This window comes from Taeniopygia guttata, chromosome 2 (genome assembly GCF_048771995.1).
Source record: "Taeniopygia guttata chromosome 2, bTaeGut7.mat, whole genome shotgun sequence".
Lineage (NCBI taxonomy): Eukaryota > Metazoa > Chordata > Aves > Passeriformes > Estrildidae > Taeniopygia > Taeniopygia guttata.
This window is the reverse complement of record NC_133026.1, coordinates 90,673,404-90,699,540: the sequence shown is the minus strand read 5'-3', so window position 1 is coordinate 90,699,540 and position 26,137 is coordinate 90,673,404. Positions and strand designations below refer to the sequence as shown.

General features: G+C 38.8%; 1 protein-coding gene across 2 annotated transcripts in view; it reads right to left on the bottom strand.

Moving 5' to 3' along the window:
* Positions 1-26,137, bottom strand: part of CTNNAL1 (catenin alpha like 1) — a 59,378-nt gene that overhangs the window by 15,864 nt on the left and 17,377 nt on the right. For both annotated transcript variants that reach the window (XM_030265826.4, XM_030265827.4), the window contains exons 2-9: positions 20,704-20,893; positions 14,411-14,598; positions 9,536-9,655; positions 7,306-7,395; positions 6,839-7,009; positions 5,595-5,795; positions 3,650-3,736; positions 442-600 (exon numbers count right to left, since the gene is read on the bottom strand). In XM_030265826.4, the coding sequence (XP_030121686.4) occupies positions 442-600; positions 3,650-3,736; positions 5,595-5,795; positions 6,839-7,009; positions 7,306-7,395; positions 9,536-9,655; positions 14,411-14,598; positions 20,704-20,893 (1,206 nt within the window). The remainder of the gene's footprint in view (positions 1-441; positions 601-3,649; positions 3,737-5,594; positions 5,796-6,838; positions 7,010-7,305; positions 7,396-9,535; positions 9,656-14,410; positions 14,599-20,703; positions 20,894-26,137) is intronic.

The window sequence follows — 26,137 nt, the reverse complement described above, 5'->3', positions numbered from 1 at the left end:
CCTACACATATTGCTTTTAACAAAGGAGGAAGATTTTCAGTGGCCCTTTTGACTGATTGTCAAAATCAAACTCACTGCATTAAGAAACTTAACTGTGGATCTCCAGCATTCTTGTATACCTGCAAGCTGAATTGCTTTTTTTTAGCAATAGCAATTGCTAACGCTTGCTTTTTTAATTATTATTTTAGGCCAAATGTCTACATAGAGATTTAATCTAGATCCATTGGGCACAAATATAAATCCCTTCTACAACATTTGCATGCCACAGTGACATCTGTGGCTCAGACCCTGACAAGAACAATCCAAAATTCAGCAGCATACTATGAAAATAAAATAAAACTACAAAAACACAGACCAAAGCCATCCTAAAGAACAGACTGATGCAAATTCAGTCACTCATTTTCTAAGTGCCCTATACAATGAAAGCAGATGTGATCTCACCTCAACAAGCTGTTCTTTCTGCTCTGATAGCTTGCAAGTATATTCTGCTACAGCTTCAAGATTTCCTTCTACTCCTGTGATTTTTAATGCTTTGAGAACCGTATGATCTGTATGGTATTTTAGAAGATCTGCTGCCAGAGATGTTGCTGCACTGTGGACCTTGAATAGCATTAAAAGAAGGAGAGAGAAACCATGAAACCAAAAAAAGAAATCTATCCAGTACCAAGTCAAACAAGCTTAAGAGACAGATTAATTTTTTAATAAGCAAAAAAATTTACTGGCATGAAAGCTCATATACAGCTTGCTTATTATGTGGAGTTTTAGTTCTTCAACTACTATGCAAAGAACAAAGAGAAAATCCACTGGGGAAAAAAAAAAAAATAACCCAACAACAAAAAGCCAAGAAACTCTCCCCACAAACACGAGAAACCAACTTCACAACCAAAAATGGAGAGAAACAAAAAAGCAGCTGGGTAAAATGAAGCCATGAAGTTATCACACCGCTGCTTTCTGATTATGTTACAGCTGGGGAAAAACCAGGCCCATGAATCTGTGGGTCACCAAGCTCAGCATAAGCAAAGTACAATGGCCATTCCAGTTCTGCTAAAGAAAACACATTGAACTGTGTAAGTCAGATTGAAGCTACACAAAACTGAATTTATAATATATGAGAAATTAGAATTATCAGTGATGCAAAGAAAAGCTTGAATATAATCAGCTTGTAACACAGCCTTAGGAAAGCATAAAGCAACTTTTCTACAAGGAGATGGGTCTTGAAGAAGTCTCCATCTCCCTACACTCCCAACAAGCAAGGAGAAGCATCTCATTTAAACACATCTCTAAATCCAGACACACACTCAGGTCCCCTTGTGAAGCACCCTGGTTGAAAACATGTATCAGTGACTGCTGCTGCTAGTTCTATTAACTAGTCACTAGGTTACCTGCACCCTGCAATCAGCCCCATTTTAAGAACATTGCTAAAACCAAAATAGCAACTTCTTTAGAAACAGCAGAGTATGCTCACAGGACTATTGTGAGACTTGTTACACTGCACTCACTTTGCTGAACTCGACTGAGTAGAGAACAAACTTGGTGGTCAAGAGAAAGTATTTTTCCAGTTCTTATGAATGCGATGAGCTTGTAACTCACTCCACAGAGAAGAATGTTTATTGGAATGGCATGTTGGGGTTTTTAATTCACTGGACTCCATTTTTTCTGCCTCTCCTCTGGCAGTACTTCCTGCGCATCCAGAATCAAGTTCTTCTGGATTTGTTTTTTAATTTCACAATAGACAAGACAACTGAATTATTGCCTCAAAACCTGCTGCAATTGCTTTTTAGAGAGGGAAAAATGAGCTATGACAACCTGTTATAAACTATTTATATAACATTGTTCACATGGCATTAAAAATTAGCACCAATCATTAATCCCAGAAATGAAGTCAGCTCTGAAGAAAGGATAGCTGAAAGGCTTGTAATGTTGGAGTAGGAATTGGCAATTCTCATTTATACGTAGACTACACAGGGACCACCTTTTCATTAGAGATTCTTTTCACTCTGATCCAAAATAGAAATACACTTCTACTTAATGCTGCCTCTGATCATGAGTGGTAAAATCATCTCAAGAAAGGAGTGTAACTTCTGTTTCTTCCATAAAAAGACAGAGATGGGTAGAGAACTACTTTGACAAGGCTGTCTTTTGTTATCAGCCACTCAGGCTCTCAAAAACACTTTAATTAGAGTCACAATATTTGAATTTACCAGTAGAAATATTGGTTGCTGACTGCTACACTGCAGCACCTCAAGTCAGACTGACAGGACAGCCTTCAGCCATGTAAAAAAGTATGGCCACTCTGGGATCAATTAAATCATTACACAGAGAATAACAAAAACAACATAATTTTCTGAGCTTACTTCTAAAAGCATGAATCCTTTCTTTCACAAAACATATTCTAGCCACCTGTGGCTTTATTATCTATGCAATTAAATAGTCACATCCTAATTTGACCGGGAACTCTTCCACCTCATTCAGCACCTGGGAACAATGTTACTCAAAAAGGATAATCTCACAGTTAAAGCACTGTGAAGTGCTCACATTCCAAAGTGAATGCCACTTTGGAAAAGCTCTGCTACTTCCATAATGGTGACCAAATTATAAACCAGAACATAATCAAAGTGCAAAAAATATGTATCCTCCACTTTCTAGAGCCCAACACTCTGCCTGACAGCAAAAGTGCAACTGAACTGAAACAGATTGAAAACACTTTCAAATCTTCAAGACAGCTGCAGGAATTATAGTCCAGAAGACAAAATTTCTCATTCTGCCTATGGTAAAAAAGGGGGGCATGATGTTTTCAGCAGTTGAGATTTTCCAGTTACAGCAGCTGACACCTCAGCCTAAGCAAGTTCACCACACTTCTCTAACATCTTTGCACTGCTCTGTATTGAAACTCACTGTTCTTAATCTTAATTTCGCCATCTGTTTAAAAGAACAGCATTTTGAAGCAGTTAAAAAGATAGCTGAATCATGTGCAAATATTTAGGAAGCTGCCAGAAATCTGATTCTGTATTTGCTTCAGTTCTGTGGAAACGACAAGACGGCAATGCCGTCCTTCCTAGGAAGGGTGAAGACCCTGAGCAGCAAGTGCAGTCCATCCCATGCACCAAATGAGGCAGGTACTCCATGTGTGTGTGCCAGCTGACCTCAGCATACTTGCACTTAGGAAAACAAGAATGATTTACTACAGACATATACATAGCTGCCAACTGCTGAGGAAAAAAGCCCTGAGTGTAAGGCACTATGATAACATATTTCTGCTAAGGAAATCAATAGGAAAGGTTAACTACAAATAAACTGCAAATGTAATTTATTAATTCAGGCACACACTAGAAAAAAATGTATTTACAAACAGTGATGTATACATCTCCAAGGGAAGTTTACCTTTACATCTAAAATAATGATTACATACATAGTACTTGCTTCCAAACACTTCTTTTTTGGGTTAGCAATGAACATATGAAGCCAACAGATTTCTAATCAGTAAGGACAAAGACGACGTAGCTAGCTCCATGATGCTATTCTGATTTGGTTACTCTTGTCTACAAGAGTAGGCAAGGCAACAGTCTTCTTGGGTACAGGATCCCATTTTACAACCTCACGTATGAAATTCAAACTTTTATTCACCTTATCTTGTTTAAGCTGCACTTACCTCTCTTTTAAGTTCAGTCATGCACTGGCACATTTTTAAAATGGCTACTTCCAAGTCTTCCATGAGATCCTTAGTCTTTTGGTTTTGCTAGAAACCAAGGAAACCAACAAGACATTACACAAAAAAACAGCAAAAAACCCCCCAAAAAACCCACCCTGACATCATATGTCATTAGCTCAAGAAGCTTTAGAAGACAGCCTTTTCTTTCTAGATGAAATGCTCTCACTTGTGCAGCCTGTGTATATTCTACTAGAAAAATTCTTTTATAGAAACATTTATCAGCAAATTAAATCTAAAACCAATTGTGATGCAATCTGATTGACTGCTTGCGTTCAACAGGAATTTATTTCTAAACCTCACTGAGCTTTCTTCAGGAAAAGGGTTTCCTTGACATCTGCCAGAAATCTTCTACATGACCATTCTAAAGTAAAACAAACGTTTAAGGCATTTGTCTTTTCAATATAAACACCCTTTTAAAATAACATGGTACCTAAAAATGTTATACAAAATGTTTTATATTGAATTATAAAATGGTTCTTCAGAACATTCACCTTGCAATGAAACTGTTGAGCTGAAACCAAATATCCACCTCAGTGAGCTGTTATTATTTTACCTGCTACTCTGTCTTTAGTCACAACTAGACTGGGTTATTTATTAATGAAAATTCTTAATGCATAAGCACACATGTGCACATCCAATTATTTTCACAGATCATATATATGCATAATCTTGAACTAGGCTCTCATTTCTATCTCCTGAAATGTAGCCTGTAAATTATTTAGAGGTTATTATTTTCCACCAGTAATAGAGCTTAGAAATAACCACATATCCTGGTTTTGGCTGGGATGGAATTAACTTTCTTTATAAATCTGGCATGCTGCTGCTTTGGATTTGTGATAAAGGCAGTGCTGACAACATGCTGTTAGTTATTGCTGAGCAGTGTTTGCACAGCTGCCTACCAGGGCTAACCAACAACACCAAGCTAAACACAGGTTTAGCTCCTATAGTTAAAGGGAGATTATGCAATTGATATTCTGCATGTGTCTTGTTTGTCATAATAATATTCTGTATTATCAGTAAGATTTATATGCCCTTCAAACTACACTACTGCATTAAAAACACATGACAGCAGTACCTGATTCAAAGAGGAAAAAAGGAACAAAAATGCTTTCTCGTAAGAAACGCACTCAGTTAAGTAAATATCCTATACCAGGACACATCTGCCTTATTTCAGAGTGTTGATAAGACTTTGTGCTATACATATCCCCAGGAGCAAGACTGAAAGCAAGTCAGCATCAGAACCAGAAGCTGCATTTTCCATCTCTGCTTTTGCTTCGCCTTTTGCATGCGTCTTCTATCATTTTCAAGGAACAAGTAGGACAAGAGATAGAGACTGGCTTAACATGATTCTTTCCTAAAAGCTACCATCATTTAAATAATGTAAAAAAGACAAACAAAAATAGCCTTATTGTTTTTCTTTTCCCTCCATAATACTAAAACCCGGTCAATTTTTTTACAATGTTTCCCTTTCCAGTAGTTTAACAACTTCAGTTGAAAACAACAAAGAAAACTGCAGTCACAGCTATTGGGATCAAGACAATTGAAATCTCTGAACTACTCCACCAAAAGACTTCACTGTTTAAGACTGTGCAATGATACTTCTGTTCACTGCCTTGTTTCCACTCACATCTTCATTAAAATTAGTCTACTGCCATCAGTAGCCTAATTTAGCCATCAAAGAATCAATGAAGCAATACCACTGGGGTAGGGGGAGGACAGAACATATGGAAGCTGCAAAAGCACAGAACAAACTCTGGCTTTCTAGATCAGCTCCCACTGTGAGGAATACACCCAGTTCTCTCTTCATAGACCAGAAGAAAGACTGCATTCAAAATTCCTTTTCAAAGTAGAGATGAAAAGATTTACTTTGCTAAAAAGCTCTTACAGCTTGCATCCACACTGAAACCAGCTGCTCTAGTTCCATTTTAGCTTGTTTAGACAGCTCCAAAATGTGCTCTCTGTGTTCATGACTGGTATAGGCAGAGTCTGTGAAGTCTTCTGTATGTTCCAGGATAACTTCCAGCATTGTTGAAAGGTTCTCTTTTGAGAGAAAATAAAGATTCTCACGGAGACCTTCAACCTTATTCTGAAAAATAAGCATACCATTTCCTTGAGAATTTATGTGATTCAGTTGTGATGCAAATGCAGAAAGTAGAGCTATAATTTTACATTTTATTTTTCACCTTAATGCTTTTTAAAATTACTCCCTTATTTTCAAAGTAACCCAATAATTTGCTTGCATCCAGACCTGCAGTTTGGGGTTTGGAATGTTTCTTGAAAGTGATAATACAATCAGCAGTTTACTAGCCACTTACCAGGAATAGCAGCAAATACATCAGTGCATTCCTTATCAGAAATAACAGAAAACATATCATTGTTGTACTCTTGTCAATAAAAAGTTTCTAAGTTCAGGAAGTTTCAGAAATTAAATATATTCCAACTTTGTTTGATCCTTCCACATCCATGTAATCCATTTTGAGTAGTTTTCTAAAAAGGTATATTTAGCAAATTTAATACTTTGGGGCACTCTCAAAAAATTTAAGTGGAAACCCAAAGAGAGGAAATAGATAAACAAATAAATTGAATCACAGTGACATGCTCAAAAGCAGTAAGCCATGGTTGCTCATTAACTGTTCTTAATGGAGTATGAAATTTAGAAAAGCTTTTATGAGGAAAAAAGTCCATTGAACTACAGGATACAATTTCAATTCAGAACATTTCTTTTGAATGTCAGTTTGCTCTTTTAAATGTTTCTATGAATACTTTTGCATGCAGTTTTAAAAACTTTAACACTTAAAAAGCAAGAATTCTTAAACAACAACTATTTTAATGAAGGTCTGATCACATCCTGATACTTCAGTTTATTCAATGTCAATGCATTACCTCAAAAAAATATTAGAGTTCTGAATGCATACTGTTTCAGAAGGAGAGGTGTATTTTAGCAATGACAATTAAATTACAGTCACCTCTTGACAGATTCCTTAACATTATTGGACAGTTATTTAAGTCAACACTGCTGAAGAGATGCAGCTCCATGATCTCAAATCTAAAACCACTTTTTTTTTCCCCAAAATCCTAGTTAAGAGGAACTTTACTGGTTGTAGAAAACAATATTATTTCTACTCTTACCTTGAATTCTTTGATGCCAGAATATATGCTGTTGGGGACCATTTCATTTTCTCCATTTGGTCTAGAGTCAGTTACAATTTCTATCACCTGTTCCAAAGCTAGTCTCATCCGATGAAAAACTCCATCTTTGTTAATACGAGCAGATTCACAGTCTGGATGCCTCAGACAAGTCTTTTTAAAGAAAGTAGAGTAACTATTACATATGCAGTATATCGAAATGAATGCTTTCTGCTAAGGCAAGTCTAAAGAGCGTGTTTAGAATATGGTGAATTCTTTCTGTTGAACTGTTATTAAGTCAAGTTCACACTGTTACTTACAATATAAAGATTTTCTTTCCTCATTCTTTACACTTATACCCTTCTTCAGCAAGAAATCGAAAGTGGGGCTGAAAGAAGAGTCAGCTCTCCTGGCAGATGCCATGCTTTGTGATTTAGCCAAGTTGTGTAAGGGTGCACAAACTCACTCACCTTTGAAGCGGTCAGAAGCATCATAGTGCACTTCTCAAGAACAGCCCTAGATGCTGCCATTCTAGCCTTTTTCTTCTCATCCTTCAAATCCTAAATACCAAACAAACAAACAAAAAAAAGACACAATATCTAAAATATTAACTTGTGAGACTGGAAAAAGAATGCTTTCAGGTGAATGGGTTGTAAGAAAGCTTTCTAATTTGTGACAACTTCTATTTTCAGCCTAACTCATGATCTAGAACTTACTTTTCAGACAGACTTTAATTTATGCATTTATTCTTAGCTCTATTCAATTCAGATTTCAAAGAAAGAAGATCTCCAAGATACAGAGAATGTTATGTAAACTGTTGCTAATTTTGATACCTTTATCATAAGGCATTATTCATAAAACAGAAAAATGAGGTGAAAAGAATAGCTGATAAGAAATATTTTCTGAAATGGAGGGAAAGGTAAGGTAGAAACAGAGAACACCTGCTTTTCATTATACTGCAGTGGAGGAAATGTAAACGAAATCTTTCTTCTACTTGAGTTTTGTATTTGCTACATACCAGTAATAAAAAAAGCCTTAATAGGCTGAAAAAGCAATTCCTTGGTATTTCTCTGCTCTGAGTACAGAAATTTATCAAGAACTTTCCAGGGAAAGATGAATACACCTGCAAAACTGAACTATAGCCCCATCAAAGTTCATCAAAACAAAAGAATTTAGACTCCAAACCAGGATATGGGGGAAGAGGGCAAGACATTAATCCCTCAACGTGCAAGAGGGTCTAATAAGGGGGAGAACTTAGAAAGCTACAACTACAATCTTCTCACTGCTCACAAAGACAGATGAGCGCTCTCTGAGTGTCAAACAGGCAACTGAATGGGACCAGCTGAAGCTTTACAGGATGTAATGAATCCTAATATACCCAAGATTAAAAAAAACACCCAGATAAATCACAGCAGCAGTCTGTTTTGACATTTTCATAATGTCTGTATTTAGCAACTACAGAAAATCTTTAAGATAAAAATCACACTAAAAACCAAACCAACAAAACAACCAAACAAGAAAACAGTTAATTTCTGAAATTCTGACATTGCACACTGATAAATCTGATGGCACTCAAGAATTTATGGCACACTTAAAAATACTGTGAGGGAATGCTTCCTCCCCATAAAACTAGTAATGCCACATAGCAATCTACACACTGAGCATATCAAGAAAGTCTTGACAAAACTGAAAAAGTGGTAACACAGCACTCTTGTCAAAAGAATCAAGTAAGCAAGGAGGGGAGAGAGACCACTTAACACTGAAAATTCAACATAGTTGAAAAGTGAATAAGACTTCCTAATAATGCATGTTTCCCTTTCAAAGGAACAACTGCTTCAGGGAAAAAATAAAAAAAAAAAGAGAGTTCACTTCTAAGTAGGTATTTCCTTTAATTTTAAGTAGCTTTCCCAGTAATGGTTCTTTGACGCCAAGTATGCACATATCAACAGTAAAAGGAAACACATGATTTTGACCAATTTGTTTATACAAACTGAATTCTGAATTTTGCTGGATATTAGGGACACTGTATATTTACAGCAAACCCTGGTTTAGCTCTGAACAGAGGATTGGATAATCAAGGGAAAGCAAGTAGGGCTCACAGAAGAAGTCTTAAGCCTCAGCAAACTCTTTAATTTACATGGAAGTAGTGGGGAAAAAAGCTTCCAGTGTGAATGAAAGGCTTTGACAGAGTAGTTGCCTGTGAGAACAAAAACTCATTGCCCTAATATAAGAAGGTTTTGACCTAAACCTAGAAAAACTAATAATAATAATAATAATAATACCCGAAACTCTAACAAGCCACCAAGCAGATGCTTTATTAGAATCCATTTGGAGTTTTTTAAGATAATGAAGTTCTTTCACTACATGCAAACATCAAATATTCCATCAAACAGCAGACAAACTCTCTACCAGAGTAATAAGCCAGAAAAGTTAGAGCCAGAAGACAGTGACTGAAGCCAAAAGACAATGTAAATAACACACACCCAGGCTTCTGCAAAATATGCAGGGCGAAAAGTGCAGCTATATTTCTTGGGCTAAGCTTTAAAATCAAAGTATGTGTTTTGGGTGGATCTAGGAGAGAGTAGGCTCCAGAGACAGGACACCAGCAACTGTTTTGTTTTCTTTTATCATCCACCTTCCTGATAATAAGATGAAGATGGTACTGTGCAACATCTCTTACAACCTCTTACTAATACTTACATTCTGCCGATCTCCAGTTAAATGGGCAAACTCCACCATTTCATTTCCAAACTGGCTGAATATCTGTACAAACTCCTGAAAACTACTGACTTTTTCTAGTTGCTCCATTGTTGCAAGAACCTGTAAGATAACGGAAAATACTATAGATTATCAAGATGCCGAACAAAAAACATTAGCATTATAATACCGTACAAATAGTACTACTATTTACAGACACTCCTAAGGGGTGTAGTTTAAAATGCATGTATTTTGTTGCTATTTAAGCATTAATAACACAACAGCTAGAAATCAAATATAAGTGAGCTATCATGCTTCATTCAAAGTGAGTCATTTGTTGTCCGCCCTCAAAAAATATTTTCCTTGCTCCTTACAGTATTAACAGTAACAGTATTAATGGATTCAGGTTCCAGATTCAGAAAAAAATGTGGTTTTAAATTTAATATGAGAGTAACAAGTGCAGATTGATACCCCTGTGTTGTAACTCTCCATTTCAGATGCCTAACTTTCAAAGTCTAAAATCACAGTTGTACAGACATGCGTTTCAGTGGCTCTGTATATTAAAAAAAAGCAACAGAATTCAACAAAACTGAACAAAAAAGTTAGAAATAAGTGAATACATAATTTTATACTTTCCATAACAACCTACTCTAACTCTGGAGATTTCTATTAGTTGCATATAAAACAAAGAACTAAATATACCCAAGTTGTATCGAGTTCTTACTCAAGATACATGAAAGCATGTAAAATCAGCATTTTTTTTTAAACATTCAGCAAAGACTATCATAGAGCTTATAAATTACTGATTACTGAAGATATCCTGTGAAGTCACTACATTATGGATTATAACAGAAATTAACATCTGCATTTTTCAGGTTGGACATATACTTGCTAATCTCAAAGAGACCTTTCAAATCCACTAAATGTCTTCAAAAGGGAAAACACTCAAAGCAGTTCTGTATTGTCTTTCAGACTGGAGATAAAACACTGCATGAAAATTTAATAGACTGTACTTGAAAGGGAGAAATTTCAACTGATTTTTTCTTTCTATGCCAAAAGTATCTCCCACCAACTACAAAAACAGTGTACACACCTGATTATGACAAACTCCCCCTTCCCTGCAACCCAGGCAAACTCTCCTAGAAGCACCCATTTGTTTGTGGCAGAGCAGCTGCTCAATCTCAGTTGTAAGCTAAGTAAAGCAAATGGCCCACTAAACTCCGCAACTGCTGAGGAATTCACAGCTTGTATCAAGCAATATGAGACTGCAGCAATCCGTATGAGGATATTAGGTCGGGCAACCAGTTCCACAAAGGCTGCAGAAAGAAATTTCCGGATTTGAGTATTGATGCATGAGAAAGGCTGGAGTACGAAGGACTTGGAAGGAAGATGCATAAAGGTGTGAAAATAGCAGTATGAGAATGGAAGAAGGAGAGAACCACAGGACTGGGGAAGTGAGGATGTAGAAAAGTGTGGATAAAAGAGGAAAACATACAAGCCAAGGTCCAACTTTCTCTTCTAAGAATAGATAAAAAGAAATATTAATGATGCTCAACCATTCTAGGTTTAATCAAATGTAGTACTTTATGAGTCTGACCTTGGTTGCAAAAAACTCTGTTACAGTTTTCTGTGTTTTTCTCATGACAAATTTCTTGTCAAATAAAAATTACAGTGAAAGCACATGCATTTCCATTACATTGAATAATTCTAGACATCCCAGGCAGAGCTCTGACATTCCAAAAAATTGTATAGACAGCTCTAAATTTGTCTAAAGCTTATTCAAGATGCTGATACAATTCAAAACACCTATGATAGCTTCATATTTTTTCATTTTAAAGCTTTTTCAACAAGAAACACGTGGACAGTAATGAAGACATACATCTTTTAATCAAAAGGTTAAAAAAATGTTAAAAAAACCCAAGGCTTTAAGCTATTCTTAACATCTAAATTAGCACTAGGTATTGCACAGCTAGTGCTGCAGAATGAATGTCTCCTTGCAGACAGCAGTCGTAGGCTGACATCACTTCGGGGCACATCCATATTTTGATCCAAAATGAACAATGCAGCAACTCCCCCACTATATGTCACTTCCCTGCTTATTGTTCTGGCTCTCCTAACCTGACTGGTGACAGTGAGTGGAGCAAAACCTTAAGCTCACTGATGCAGTGACTAAGTCTGATGGACAACGAAACTGATTTTGTAAAGGAAAAATTTTGTAGGAAAGATGTGGGCAGGTATGGAAGAAAATGTATGCAATCCAAGAACACAAGGACAGCATATATGGTGCAGAGAATGTGGAAGCAGGAACAGGATCACTGGGGATCATCAGCCAGAGGCTGATTCTGGAACAGATGATCATTCTGGAAGATCTCAATCACTTAATTTGTCTTAGGGACTGGATGTCCAACCAGTCTGTTTTTCTATCCTTTGCCCTTGATTGACTCTTTTATTCACATGAGGAATATAATGACAATGGAAAAAAAAGGTGTTCAGAAATAAGCATTTAAAAAAAAAAAAAAAGGCAACAGAAGTTTAACACTGGGCATTCAGTCTCTAAGATAAAAATGGAGCTGAGATCTTCTGGAACAGTGATGCATTTCAGGAAGCCAGAATCTTCTCCAGTTGGCAGTACTGACGTTCCTCTTCCTATCTTTCCATCCTCTTTGCCATATTATACTACACTGTCTCAGAGTATTTGCGTGCACTTAAATCCCTGCCTACATTATCCCTCTACCACAAAGTCTTCTACAGCAAGAATCTCTTTGCTATCCATCATAGCAGTGTCTCTTCATAGCAATGTCTCCACACACTTTTCAGGAGTGTACTTTACAATAAAAATTAGGGCATATAAAAATATTAAACCTATATAAAACACCATTTATTTAATCTGGTCCTGGAGATGTGAATTGTGATCTACTGTTACCACAGACAAAAGCAGACTTCCCCAGACATGCACTATGCATAGAAAGGAGCATGCAGTAAAACCCAGGAGATCACAAAGACTAGCTGTGTCCTGGGGTGCATCAGGCACAGCACTGACAGCTGGGCAAGAGAGGGGATTGTCCTGCTCTGCTCTGCACCTCGAGTGCTGGGGGCAGTTTTGGGTACCAAAATATAGGGATATTAAGCCACTAGAGAGTTCCAAAGGAGGGCTATGAAGTTGGTGAAGGGCTTGGTCTGTTCAGCCTGGAGAAGAGGGAACTGAGGGGAGACCTCACTGCAGTTACAACTTCCTTGTGAGGGGAAAAGGAGGGGTAGACACTGACCTCTTCTCTCCTCAGTGATATGGAAATGGCCTGAAGTTTTTTCTGGGGAAGTTGAAGCTGGATATCAGGAAAAGGTTCTTCACTCAGAGGGTGTTTGGGCACTGGAATAGTGCCAGGGAAGTGGTCACAACACCAAGCCTGATAGAGTTCAAGAACCATTTGGACAGTGCTCTTGGGCACATGGTGTTTCTCATGGGGTGTCCTGTGCAGGGCCAGGAGTTGGACTTGGGTCCCTTCAACTAAGGATATTTTACAGTTCTGTGCCTATGGCAGTCAGAGTCAGATACAATTATTCGATACTACGAGATTGCTTGAAATGCTTTCAAAATTAAATGGTGCACCTAAGCTCACTATATTCATATTGGTGTGTATATGACAATATTTTCATATATATTTAAAATTACCAGAAACTTAGCCTGCTCCTGAAAGGACATATTCTTCCTTATCCTTTCATGATACATGCATTTGCACAGTTGCTCCATAGCCTAAACCAGCCACTCTTGGAAAAGTAAATTAATTAGGATTACTGCATGGCTGCAGATGACAGCAGCAAAAGGTATTAAATACACCATTCTGGTCTTCAGTGCAAAAAAAAAAAAAAAAAAAAAAAAAAAAGACCAACACTGTAAGGAACTTCAGCAAACTGATATTGGTAACACTGCTGCCAACTGAATCAACCACTGAGAGAAGAAATGAGCACAAAGACAGCAGATCAGTGCAGCCAGGTCTAAAGCTAGAGAGAAGCAGGTAATTTTACTGGTTTTGAATCCTGGACTGAACTAAGTGCCTTGGATCTAGGTGCTGCAAAATAGAGTCCAGTGGGTCTGGAAAGTAAACTGGGACAAAGGAATAGAATAGAGACAGCATTAAGGAGTCAAAAGTGGAAAGAGGGACACTGCTCTGGATTACAAGCTCAAAATTAATGGAAACCCCCAGGCCTTATCAGGTTCTCATTTTTCAAACATAGGCTTTTTCTATTTTTGTTTTAGCACATTGTGAAGAAGAAAATGGAAGAATATCCCACAGGCAGACAGTGAAGTCTGCACTGCATGAAATTATATTTGAGGTTAAATGGGCCTTCACAGATTCTTTAAACCAACCAAGTAGTTTCATCCTAAGTCTCAAGACCTAAGTTAAACTGTACAAAAACCTTTTAATCTGTAAACCTCACTTCACCTGGCACAGACTTTTACATGCATTCCGCACAGCTTTTTGCCTAGATGCTATAATGCTCTCCTTGTCTTGATCCTGATGGTACAAAATCCTGTCATTAGCAAGTAGAAGATTTATTGACCATTTTAATCAACAGACACACTTTTCACTTCACAGCACATTTAAAATGAAATAAGCAGTAACACAGCATCTTCTCTAACATAATAAGTGAATAAAGCAATGTAGGTGATATAAAATGCAGAATCACTGAAAATTTTAATGCTACTGACTTAGAGCCATCCCCTTTTGAATATCTGGTAAGTAAACATGTGCAAGGCATTCATTTTTATCTCTTTATTTTATAATTCCTCCAGAGAGACAATGACAATATCACATTTACTACTACCATTCTTTTGCACTGACTACAGGTATCAGTTGAACAGAAGAGAAGCTACAATACCTTGTTCCTGGAAGTTATAATTTGCTTAATAACAATTCTGTCTGCTAGCACCAGCACCTTTGTGACAGAAGAAAGCAATAACCTTGCAGCTTTTACCACACCCGTTTTGTCTGTAAAGATTGTTATGTGGCTATCAGATTCTGGATGATCCAAGCTTGCCACATCTGTAAGCTGTGCAATTGTTTCACCTAGAAGGAAAAAAAAAAAAATAAAGTGACTTTCCATACTTAGAAGAAAGATACTGGGCTATTAAGCTTAACTTTTACCTTTGAGGGATAAGACAATTTCAGAGCTATCTACAATGCTTTTTATTTCACTTTACTTCCTTCAACTGACTGCTGGTGGCACCCTCTCCATATTTAAATGTGGATTACTATTCACTACTACCTTATTCTTCCATCTGTAACATACACTAATTTGCTTACAGTAATCTACAGCTATTTGAGGGGGGAGTGATGGGCAGAATTAGGGAGTGTGGAGGGAGAAAACATTCATGGGAGGTATTTTTCTGATTTTAATAGCCAAAGTCACACCAGTATTCACACTTGCAGCATCAATCCACTGAAATAGTGGGATGCAGCATGGAAGAAAGAACTATAACTCCCTTCCACTTTCCAAATTTCAATTAGCGTTCCTGTAATTTATAGGTTTCCTATTCCTTTAGAAGTTTCCAGGCATGAATAATAAAGAGATTCCAAACCATAACTTTACAACTTGGAGGACTGAAGCATTATAGTGAGACTACTGCACTTTACATTCAAAGGAGGGCCACTGAACAGGGCACTGTCAGAAACGGGAGAGGAAAAAAGGTAAGGAAGCACTGATTTTTGGTTCATGACCATCTTTTTATTCAACTTGGGTTTGATTAACTAGATATTTGAAAAGGTTTAATTGACCACTTTCCTTTTTTATGCAGGTAAAAATACATCCACTGCAGCTAATGGATTTCCTTATCTGTGAAAGAAACACAGACCATATCTAACTGAATCTTCTGGAGTGCCCTAGATAGTAGTGCCATACAGGAAAGACAGAGCAATATGTAACCAGAAAAGGGCTGCTGGGAGACTGAGCTCAGGCAAGCTCTGAGACATGATTTTTGTTAGCATGCAAGACAAGATGACCAACCTACAGCTGACCTATAGATCATCCTTAAAGATCAAATCTAGGCGATTTGATCAAATTCTATATGACTCATTTGCAGAACCTCAACAAAGGTAATCCACCTAAGCAGGCAAAATACTCCAAAAGCCTGATAAAGCTAGTGCTCTCCTTTGAAGAAGTACTGGCACTCCAGAAATACCACACTATACAGAACAAGGAAGGCCTGACAGTCCTTCAAACTACAGAGCTCCACATTTCATAGTGCTTCTCTCCTCTGATACTTGTAATCCCTTGGGTTCTTAAGCTGCCAAAATAGTATTGCATTATGGAAAGGAACTTCCAGTACATTTGCTGGGACCAGGCCAGGTCACAAAAGTCATGCTCCAAATAATCAGAGTCACCCAAATATACTGTACTATAGTACAGTCAGAGACGGTGAGTTCCACAGCTGAAGGCCCTGGAAATGGACAGAAGCAAGAGGACTTATAGAAGTACAGCTGCAGTTCAAAGAGTGAGGGGCAGCCAGAGGTTACTCCCAGTGAAGCTGTAGGACAAGCCTCCAGTCAAGTAAGGAGATTATTTGACAGTAAAACACACTGGCTATTGCATTCTCCACAGTCAAATTCATTTCACTGCACACCAGTCTCTACTTGTTCACCTTTGTCAGCAGATTAACCAATTTTTGTGATATCACAATACCCATGACAACATGAAATGCTGTAGAATCACACAGAGAACAATTAAAACAGATGCAAAGTTCTTTTGGTAACCAAGAGAAGATGAACACCATTATCCCATTTCTTATGCTATGGGATTCACCTTCTTGAGGATGAATCAAGTCATAGGTGAAGCAGCTAGTTACACAAAGAGTTATCAGAGAACACTGAAACACCTGCAACATCTGCCTGTCAAAAGCTCCAGATAGCCATAGAAACTCAAGACTTCTGGCTTCCTTCTCTGCCTATAGATCTGCAACTATAAGAACAGGAATTAAGCCCTGGGAGTAAGCTATGAGGAGCAAGACCTCTTAGAGTAAAGAGATGGAGCTGGAGAAGCTATACCCAGATGGATGTACACCAGTCCATAAAACACATCTGAGCATATCAAAGAAACAGTTTAGTGTCACTGCAATTCTCCTACCATGATTGAGAGATTATGACAATTGGGTGGTATTTCCAATGATAGAAAGACAACTGTCACATCCACGTCAAAGAAGGTTTACAAGAAAAAAATCAGGTTATTGTGGGCTAGTCAGCCTCCAGGATTAACATTAAAATAATCTTGGAAGACATTACCACATTAAGCAGAAAAAAAGCAATTAGGAAGAACAATCACAGACCTGCCAAGGTGAATAGTCCCTTATTGATCTGAGTGCCTTCTGCGATGGGATGACACTGTTTTCAAAAAAGGAAAGTAACAAATGCTGTGCATCTCAGCTTCAGCATGGCTCCTGCTATGATGTTCCATAGTTTCCTTATAACTTCATCATATGGACTAAGTGAACAAAAAGGTGGGTAGAAAATGAACCTGACTGTTGGGCTTGGGGATGTTGATAACGGATACAAAGTTCACTGGGCAGTCAACTTCCAGTGATGTACCTCTGGGACTGACAGGAGTCATCAAAACTATTCCCTGGATGATGAGTCAGCATGCTCAGCAAGTGTGTGAACAATATCAAAGTGGGTGAGTGTCTGATACTGCGGATGGCAGGACTGCTAGACAGAGGAACAGGCTGAAAAATAATGATCTGATAGAAAATCTGTGAAGTCCAAGGGCAGTAAATACCACATCTGGGCCAGGGTAACCACTCAGCCCTACAGGCTGAGATCAGATGTTAACAGGGAATCTTCGTGGGGAAAGACATGGGAGGCCAACAAAGAGTTGAACAGGAGTCAGCAATAATGGTCAGCTGCATGTGGAAGGCTGCAGAAAGTTTTCTTCCATTCCTTCTGGCACTTGTAAGCCAGCATCTGGAGTACTGTGTCCACTTCTGGGCTCCTCAACACCTCAGCTGACACAGTGGAGTAAGTGACATACGGGGAGAGCTTGAAGGGGGGAAGTTATTCTGCCCCAAGAAGAGAAGGTCAGTGGCAGAGTTTTCTGTGCTCTACATCTATCCCCGCAGGGGGCAGGTATGGAGAGATGCAGACAGACTGATCCCAGTAGGTATGGTGATGGAACAAGATGTAAGAAAATACTTTTGCCACAGCAGAGGTGGTCAAACACCCCTAAGTAGGGGCAGAAGAAAGAAGTAAGAAATGAGCAGTGTACAAGAAATTGCATGATCTCCATTCTTGGGAGTTAAATGATGCTTACAACCTCAGTTATTCTGTGATTCCATTTAAATTTCCATTTTTTCAGCTTCTTAATTTAGCCCTCTCTGTACTAAAATCAAAGCAAAAATATAAGAAAGCTATTTATTGCTTTTATTTTGCTCCATGTCTTCCTTTAGGCCTATGTAGTCAACTGGCAGAAAATACTGGAAAAGCTATGACACTTATTCCTGACATGTGCTTTCTCTTTTAAATTAGCCAGTCTTTCCTAGTTTTTAGAGAGAAAAAGAAGACAAAAAGAAAATCACAGATGAGCATCTAAAGTGTAAGTTTAGAGCATCTGTAAGTTACATTCCTCTACTATACTATCACGGTAAATATTGACACAGTACAAGAATAATGTAACCCAAAATCTGCTACATGACCCTCTGCAGTGTTTTAGGATTCTATTTTGAGTCAATCAAATTACAAGGTTTGTTACAAGGAAATAGTCATAACAAGTCTGAAACATTTCAAATCACTCATTATACCCTTCTCAAGAAACAGATACAACATCTGTCATCCTTCAAAGCCTCTGCAGAATATGCAATTGATTTAAAGACTCCCTACATTTTTCAGAAATTGAGATGCTTAATGTTCTAAATCCTTTTGTGTTGAATCTTTTATGCCTTGCAAAATCTCCATTCCTAAGACACAATCTAATTTATTAGCTAAAAAGAAGTATGAACAGCTCTACCAGATTCCCTGCCCTAAAGAGTAAAGGCTTGCTACTGCCTATGCCCTCAGAACATAGGGTTTATTAATATGGTCAATATTCTTGGCTATAATTGTCCAGGAAATTTTTTTGCTTGCTTGGCAACACCAAAGTTATGAAAAATGGCACTTGAGTTACCCCGTTGAGAAACTGAGTTCAGACAACATTTAGCCATAAGAATGCTCAAAGGACTGCTTTGAGCATTGCTTTATCTGCTCAAAGGACTATGCTACTTTGTCCACCACTGAACAGTCCACAGAGATACAACTGGCACATAAAACCCTCCATCAAAAAAATAACCAGGGGCAAATGTGTTTGCTATAGTGGATTTCCCATGTAAGCTATAAGTTAGATCTCAAATGCAATGAACAACTGAGCCATGCCAAAATAAACTTGAGGCTGACAGAAATGCAAACAAACCATATCTTCACTCCTCGAGACTGAGGCTGTTACTGCATAACAGGAAATAAAATTTTCAATACAAAAGAACTATAGTCTTTTGCTGGGATAAAGTATCACAGACTATTTTTAGGTTCTGAGCTCCTCCTGCATACAGTGATAGGGAGAAAAAAATACTTAACCACAGCATAACTAGCAAGTCAAGAAACAGAGATTCAGACTGCACTGCTCTTCCAGCAGCTGAGATTATTGATGTGAACTTTGGCAGTCTTGGCTTGTCAGCATTTTACTTGGATCTCTGAAGAGAAAACACATGCTTCACATATAATTGGAATGTTTTTAAATTAGGACATTTCTGTTTGCAGCCAAGTTTACTGGAGCGACTAGGAATTTTCAATCAAAAGTTTATCCAGAACAGTCCTTCAAATCCCAAGAACAATCATTCATCAGAGTGTTTCTAGACATTGTGACTCATTGTTGAGAGATTTTTCAGAGGATTTCTTACAGCACCATGCCCAATTTCTAAGCTTCTTTTTTCATTTAATCACAAGTAATAGTATGAACTGCATCCCCAAAGTCTGAGGCCAGAACAGCGACCCAACAAGACACATACCAGTTAGGTCAGCAAAGACAAGCTCTTCAGGACTCTGAGGTAATTTAAAGATAAAAACCAAATAGCCACCCAAGCCCCCTTTTTAACTTAACAGATCAGTTTCAAGTACAGTAACCCACATCTTGGAGTAGAATATTGCTCCATCCTACAGTAAGCAAGATATTAGTGTTGAAGGGTTGTTGAAGGGTCATTTATTTGTCCCCACAACAGAAGCTCAAGATTGTCTCCCTGTGGCCATAGCAAGCAGAATGTGTATCACACTTGCAGGGTCATCCACCTGCTCAAACTGGAAAAGCTTCGAGTAGAATTTCCCATAATCCAAAAGTATTTGAAAGCAAAAACAAAACCTCACCCCACTAACAACAAAAGGAACATTCTACTAGATGTCATTTCAAAGCCTACACTGCAGATTTAAAAATATGCATTTACTGAGGGCCACTGAAATATTATGCAAGGAATAGTATTTAGTATCTAGGAAAGCAGTTTTTAGCATGACACTGACATTGTCTTACAGCATCAGAGAATGCAATCCACTGTTCGCCTAAATAGAGTCTCCTGGCAGAAGAAGAGTGACAGCAGGCAACTCAGTTATCCACACTTCACATTCAATTCTTACACACAGCAAGTTTGCAACAAAACTTGAATCCAGCAAAAAGGCAAGCATAGTATGATTTTCATTCTAGTGAGTGGAGTCATCAGATGACTGATGTGAGTCATCTTACTGAGTCCTGATGAAATATGGGTTGACATTGACCTTCATTCAGACACTGAGATTTGGAATGCAATGACCTCAGTAGTATAACACTTAAATAACTTTAAATACTCCACTGTTTTAACTTGGCAGCAATAAACTCTAAAGTTGCATTCCCAACACTCTGCTCTTTGTCTGTAGTAACATCATAAAAAAAGAGCAGTCAGGTAATCCCTTGAGGCAAATGATCCTATAAAAATCAAAGCCAACACACAATTCCATTCCCTATTAGTAAGATGACAGCAATTTAAGTAAGTGACAAAATCAGGTAACAGATCAAGCCTTGAATGAACCAGCAGAGGAAGGTTAAGCAATTAAATAATAAAGTTCTTAAAGTATGCCTGACACTAAAAATAGTGTGCCAAAAATGGCACAAATACAATTTCATGAGTAACTACATACCTGCTCTCCTTGCCTCGATGCAAGCAACACTCATTTCCTCCTTCAATTCATGATTTTCATTGGCTATGGCTTCACCCACAGTAACAAATCTCCCGACTGCCAGGTTAACAGCCTGGCCCACTCGCTGGATTGCTTGCAGAGTCTTGTCTGAACGCTTTGGTTTATCCTTATGATTAATAAGAGTAGTTATCTGCAAACAAGAATAATTATTTATTAGAACATTTCAACTTTCATACTAAACGCAAGTTTTGAATTAAACTCAAAAATAGATTTTTACAGTACTTTGCTAATAAAACTTAGTTTTGTGCTGTGTCATGAGGTTTAACTTCGCAGAGAATGAAAAAAAAATTGAAGTGTAATTAAGGTTGCTCATCTGCTCAGTTTATCTCAAATGAAAAGAGAGACTTTTACTTTTATTCCACGCCCATTTGCAGTATTAAAATAAGCTGCTCTGGGTCTCAACAGCCTTTCACATAGCCCTTCCCCCATTAAAATATCCACTATACTCATAACTTAAACAGCCTCAATTACACGTTTCCTAGAATTTAGAAAAAGGTTGCTATTTTGATACAAGTTATCAGTAAAACAATTTGTGAGGACATTCCTATTTTGAGCTCCCCAGTTGGCTTTTCTACCAAAAGTAGAAAAGTGCTATACATTCCCTCTCGGATCACAGACTGGTGATCAGCTGCATGCAGGCTACAGGAGACTGAAGATTTGTCCAAAACACCAAACATGAGCAAACAAAGAGATCTTTTTCCCTCACAGAGGAAAAAGGCAGGATTGCAGGAGCAGCTTCTGAACCAAGGCATCAGGTAAACATGAGAACAGTAAGCAACTCACAATTAACTAACTATAAACTTCATTAAAATCTGAGCTTTACATTTTTTGCTACAATTCTTTTCTAGCGAGAGGCAGGAGAGAAATTAAACTCTGTAGTTTGAAACACCCCAAACCAGCATAAAAACGCAACAAAAACAGTCCTGACTGTCCTTGTCACCCACGCTCATATTTGCAATTAATTTATCTGATGTGGGTAAAACATCAGTTGTGGAGAAGGTGATGCTTGTTTTAGTTTTCCCCATAATCAGGTCCCCAGCCTGGTTCACTGCATAGCTTCATGAATATTTTTTGGCGGCAAAAGGGAAAGAGTCCAGCCTGAGGAAAGATGGGCAGAAGCGCTCCTTTCAGCAGGAGTATAGTTTAAAATGCCCACAGAACTCCACTGTAAGCCACATCCCCAGGAGCTCAAAGATGTCTGTTTAGAGAATCTCAAAATTACATGAATTATTTAAGTGTCTGAACATCTTAGCTATATCAGCTTGATCACAGATGCCTTTGCCATTCCTCAAAAAGACATAAATCATCATTCACTCATTCACCAGCCAAGCCTGTGGTGGGACAGCATACAAGCTACATCTGTAATGCTCACTACAAATTGAAGGACATAACAGGAAGCAATGTAGGAACTGTTCTGCTTCATTATTTAATCAATGCCTAAGGGTTTAGCCTCCAGATATCCAAGTTGTCTTTCGGGAGGGGAAAAAAAAGTGTTGTTTAACACCTTGCTGAGGCTGGTTTTCAATGCCAGGAGCTGGTTTAGCCAGGCGTTCAATATTAAACTCTGCAATGGGAAATATCAACACTTCATAGAGTGAGTGCTTTGCACACACAAGAAAAATAAAAAAGCCAAAAAACCTGAGAACAGTGCTGTCATGGTTTGACACGGGAAGAGAATTTTTTTTTGGAAGGAAGAGGTCCATCCAGTCAGGGGTCAGGTTTGGATACTGACACTTGGGGTGACCAATTGAAGGTGGACACGCCTCTGAGAACACAGAGGGGTTAAAAGCGGAATTCCCAGGAGGACTCGTTCTTCTTTGGTTCCGGTCATCGCAAGGTACGGACCTCCCCCCCCAGCCTGGGCTGGGTCGGGGAGGGGAGCCATGCAGCCTGCAGAGGTAGGCCAGGGGATGAAGGATCGGAACCGAGCTGGGCCAGCTCCTGCGGATGGAAGGGTGGAGAACATCTGGGATGTTTTTGTTCCCCCTCCCCTAAGCTAGAGGGAAAAGAGATAGAGAGCCAGCAGACACCTGGGAGTTTGCCAGCGGAGGAGAAGGAGAAGGGGGGGTGGGGGGAAGATGCCCAGTGTGGGAGATGGGAGACGGAGTCCTGGGCTGAGATTTCAGCTGTCCGGGGAGTCCGGGAACTTTAACCCTTTCCTGTGAAATGAAGGCTTTATGAAATATTACTCCTCCTGAATTTAAAGGAAAGAGAGACAGCCTGGGACCTCGGATGTTCAGAGAAGAAGGTTGGGGGGAGATGATGGAGTGGCTTTTGGCTGAACTCTGCTTGTTTACCATAGACTAAACGACTCCTTCTTTCAAGAGGGACTGCATTTTAGGGGGATGCACTGGTGAGCCAAGAGACCTTCTTCAGCAACTACCAGTTTTAGAATAGACAGAGAAAGCTGAGGAGGGTGAGAGGATGCCCTCCATCTTCAGAGAAGAAGAGAAGGAGATCTCTGTCCTTAGACCCTCGGCCCCAGGGGAAAATGGGGGGGACTCTAGTCCCGAATTGTGATACTGGACTGTTGTTCCTGGTGGTCCTTGGCAAAGCATCCTTAAAGGGGCCCTATAAGCAGTCTCTGTCCATGCACGGGGGTGAGAACACTGTAACATAAAGAGGAGAATGTCACACTGGTCGGTGTGTCTGGGCAGTGCCACGTGTGACATTGGAAACACAAGAGGTGGCAGCTGTGTTTCCTGGGGGTCTGTGGTGCAAGGGGGACTCCTCTCTTCCCCAATGGACTCAGTATTGATTATATTGAAAGGTAAAAACTTGATTAAAGATCCAAATGAGTCTCGCTGGGGTTTGGTGGAGTTAGGTGGTGAGAAGAAGAATGTTTTAGAAAGTTTTCATTTTGAATTTTATGTAGTTTTTTTTCTTTCCTTCCTTTTCCTTTTATAGTAGTAGTAGTAATAGTATAATAAAGTTTTTCCTTTGTTATTAAATTTAGCCTGCTTTACTCTGTTCTTAATCACATTTCACAACATTTGATTAGTAAGTTGTATTTTCATGGGGCGCTGGCATTGTGCCAGCGTCAAACCATGACAAGTGCTGCCCTATGGAAGAACTGCTATGAGACGTAAGAATATTTTGTTCTGGTACAAAACATCAGTACAGAAATGCACTGTCTGCCCACTGCCTTCTTATATACATTCTTCTTTTCCAATTTGTATCTAAGCCATAAGGTCTAAAGGAAGGCCACTTTCTATAGGTCATACAACAAATCTCTCCCTGTAAGAGACCCCTGGATCACCAAACTTCAATTCCAAAGCCTCTGAACCTCAGATGCCTTTCCAGTGAAAAGATCTTCTTATGATGAAAATATAGTCTTAACAGAGAGTAAACTGAGGAAACATCTGAATATCTTCAAATTCATTTTAAATGGAGAATGACATTCCTCAAAACACACAATTACCATCACTTCAATGGAAATTCAGACCAACATTAAATTCATGGTATAAACAACTGCACTACACAGCTCTCCTGAATTCTTACACTGTAGGTATTTCACGTATACAGAATTTAAAAAATACCTGTCAGCAGCTAATCTAACAATGCCAACTGGTGAATTCTTGAATAGGCATAGCTAGCAAGCCAACTGAGAGCATTAGTCCAAATGCTGAAGAAAACCAAACTGATAGAAGGTCTCAAGTTTGTTTTTTCAACTGGTTTTAAATAAAGAGCAACCCAACAATAGCACTCAAATAAACAGCAACCCAATAATATTACATGGATTAATGGATTAATATTACATTCGTACAGTTATTGACTTCTCAGAAGTATATATAAAATAACATTGGCCTAAAACAAACTGCAAGTTTACATACCGGCTGCAAGTTTACCTCCCACAACATTTTACACCAGTAGAAGTTTAAACATGTTCTGCATAACCCTGAAAAAAAATGCATATGCAAATAACACTGCAGAGTGAAAGGAATCCCACTGTCTCTTACAAATCATCAAGGGCATTTATTTTAATTCCCATGTTACTGCAGAGGTATGCAAATAATAAAAATGATTAAGATATCACAGGTTAAATTCCCTTATTAAAGTCTTCAAAACACTCTCAGGAACACAAGCGCCTTTTACATTTCTGTAATTTCTTTTGCACTCTTTTCAGAGGGCATCATAGTTTCTGCAGCAAAAAACAACCCCTCTACTCCCCCTGCCAAGGTTAAGCAAGAGTAAGCAGCTGTTCTGACAGGTCTTATCACTAGTATCATCTTAACCTCATGAAGTTCAAGGCTAAACACAAGGTCTTACACTGGAGCTGGGACAATCCCCAGTACCAGTGCAGGCTAGGGGATGAATGGATTTGGAACAGCCCAGCAGAAAATGACTTGGGGGTACTGGTGCAAGAAAAATTGGACATGAGTCAACAATGTGCTTGTACCCTGGGCTGCATCAAAAGCAGCATGGCCAGCAGGTTGATGGAGGGGATTTTGCCCCTCTACTCTGCTCTGGTGAGACCCCACCTGGAGAGGGGTGGACAGCTCTGGGGTCCTCAAGAGCAGGACATGGACCTGTTGAAGACAGCTCAGAGGAGGGCCATGAAGATGGTCAGAGGGATAGAGCACCCTCTTCTATGGGCAAAGACAGGCAGAGAGAGCTGGGGTGGTTCAGCCTGCAGAAGGCTCCAGGGAGAGCAGCCTTTAACATATAAAGGTGGCTTAGAAGATTAGGAAAGACTTTTTACCAAGACTTGTTTAGTTTTTGAAGTAGAAAGGTCAATATTTTTAAACTAAAAGAGGGTAGATTCTGATTGGACTTAAAGAGGGAATTTTTTATCATGAAGGTGATGGGGTACTGGAACAATTTCCCTGAGCTGTGGAAGCCCCATCATTTTAAGAGTTCCAAGTCCAGGTAGTTTGAACAACCTGGGGCTTTGAGCAACCTGGTCCAGTGGAAGGTATCCTTATCCATGGCAGGAGGGAAGAACTAGATGGTCTTGAAAGGTCCCTTTTAACTCAAACCATTCTCTGATTCTATGACCTACCCTAGACAGCCGCTTGAGTGGCTTGTAGATGAAGATTAAACTCAACCTATATACACAGCAGCAGGGGCTTTGAAAATACCTCCTGGAATAATGAACTCTTAGCTGGGTAATATAATTTCTTCTCAGACAGGCTAACTTAGGGCCAATATAGTAAATATTTTTAACATTGGAATGGAGGGAAGTTGGTTGTGCTCCATACTTTTTTCAGGGAAGTTAAAAAACTGTATGGATTGACAGTTAAAAACAACCATTGTGAGAGAACCAATACAGAAGTTGGTCAACAAGTTTGAAACATCAGAGCAAACAGCTTCATGTAACACCTCTTTGGACTGCAATCAACATTATATAGCAAATGCAGCCTGTACTGATATC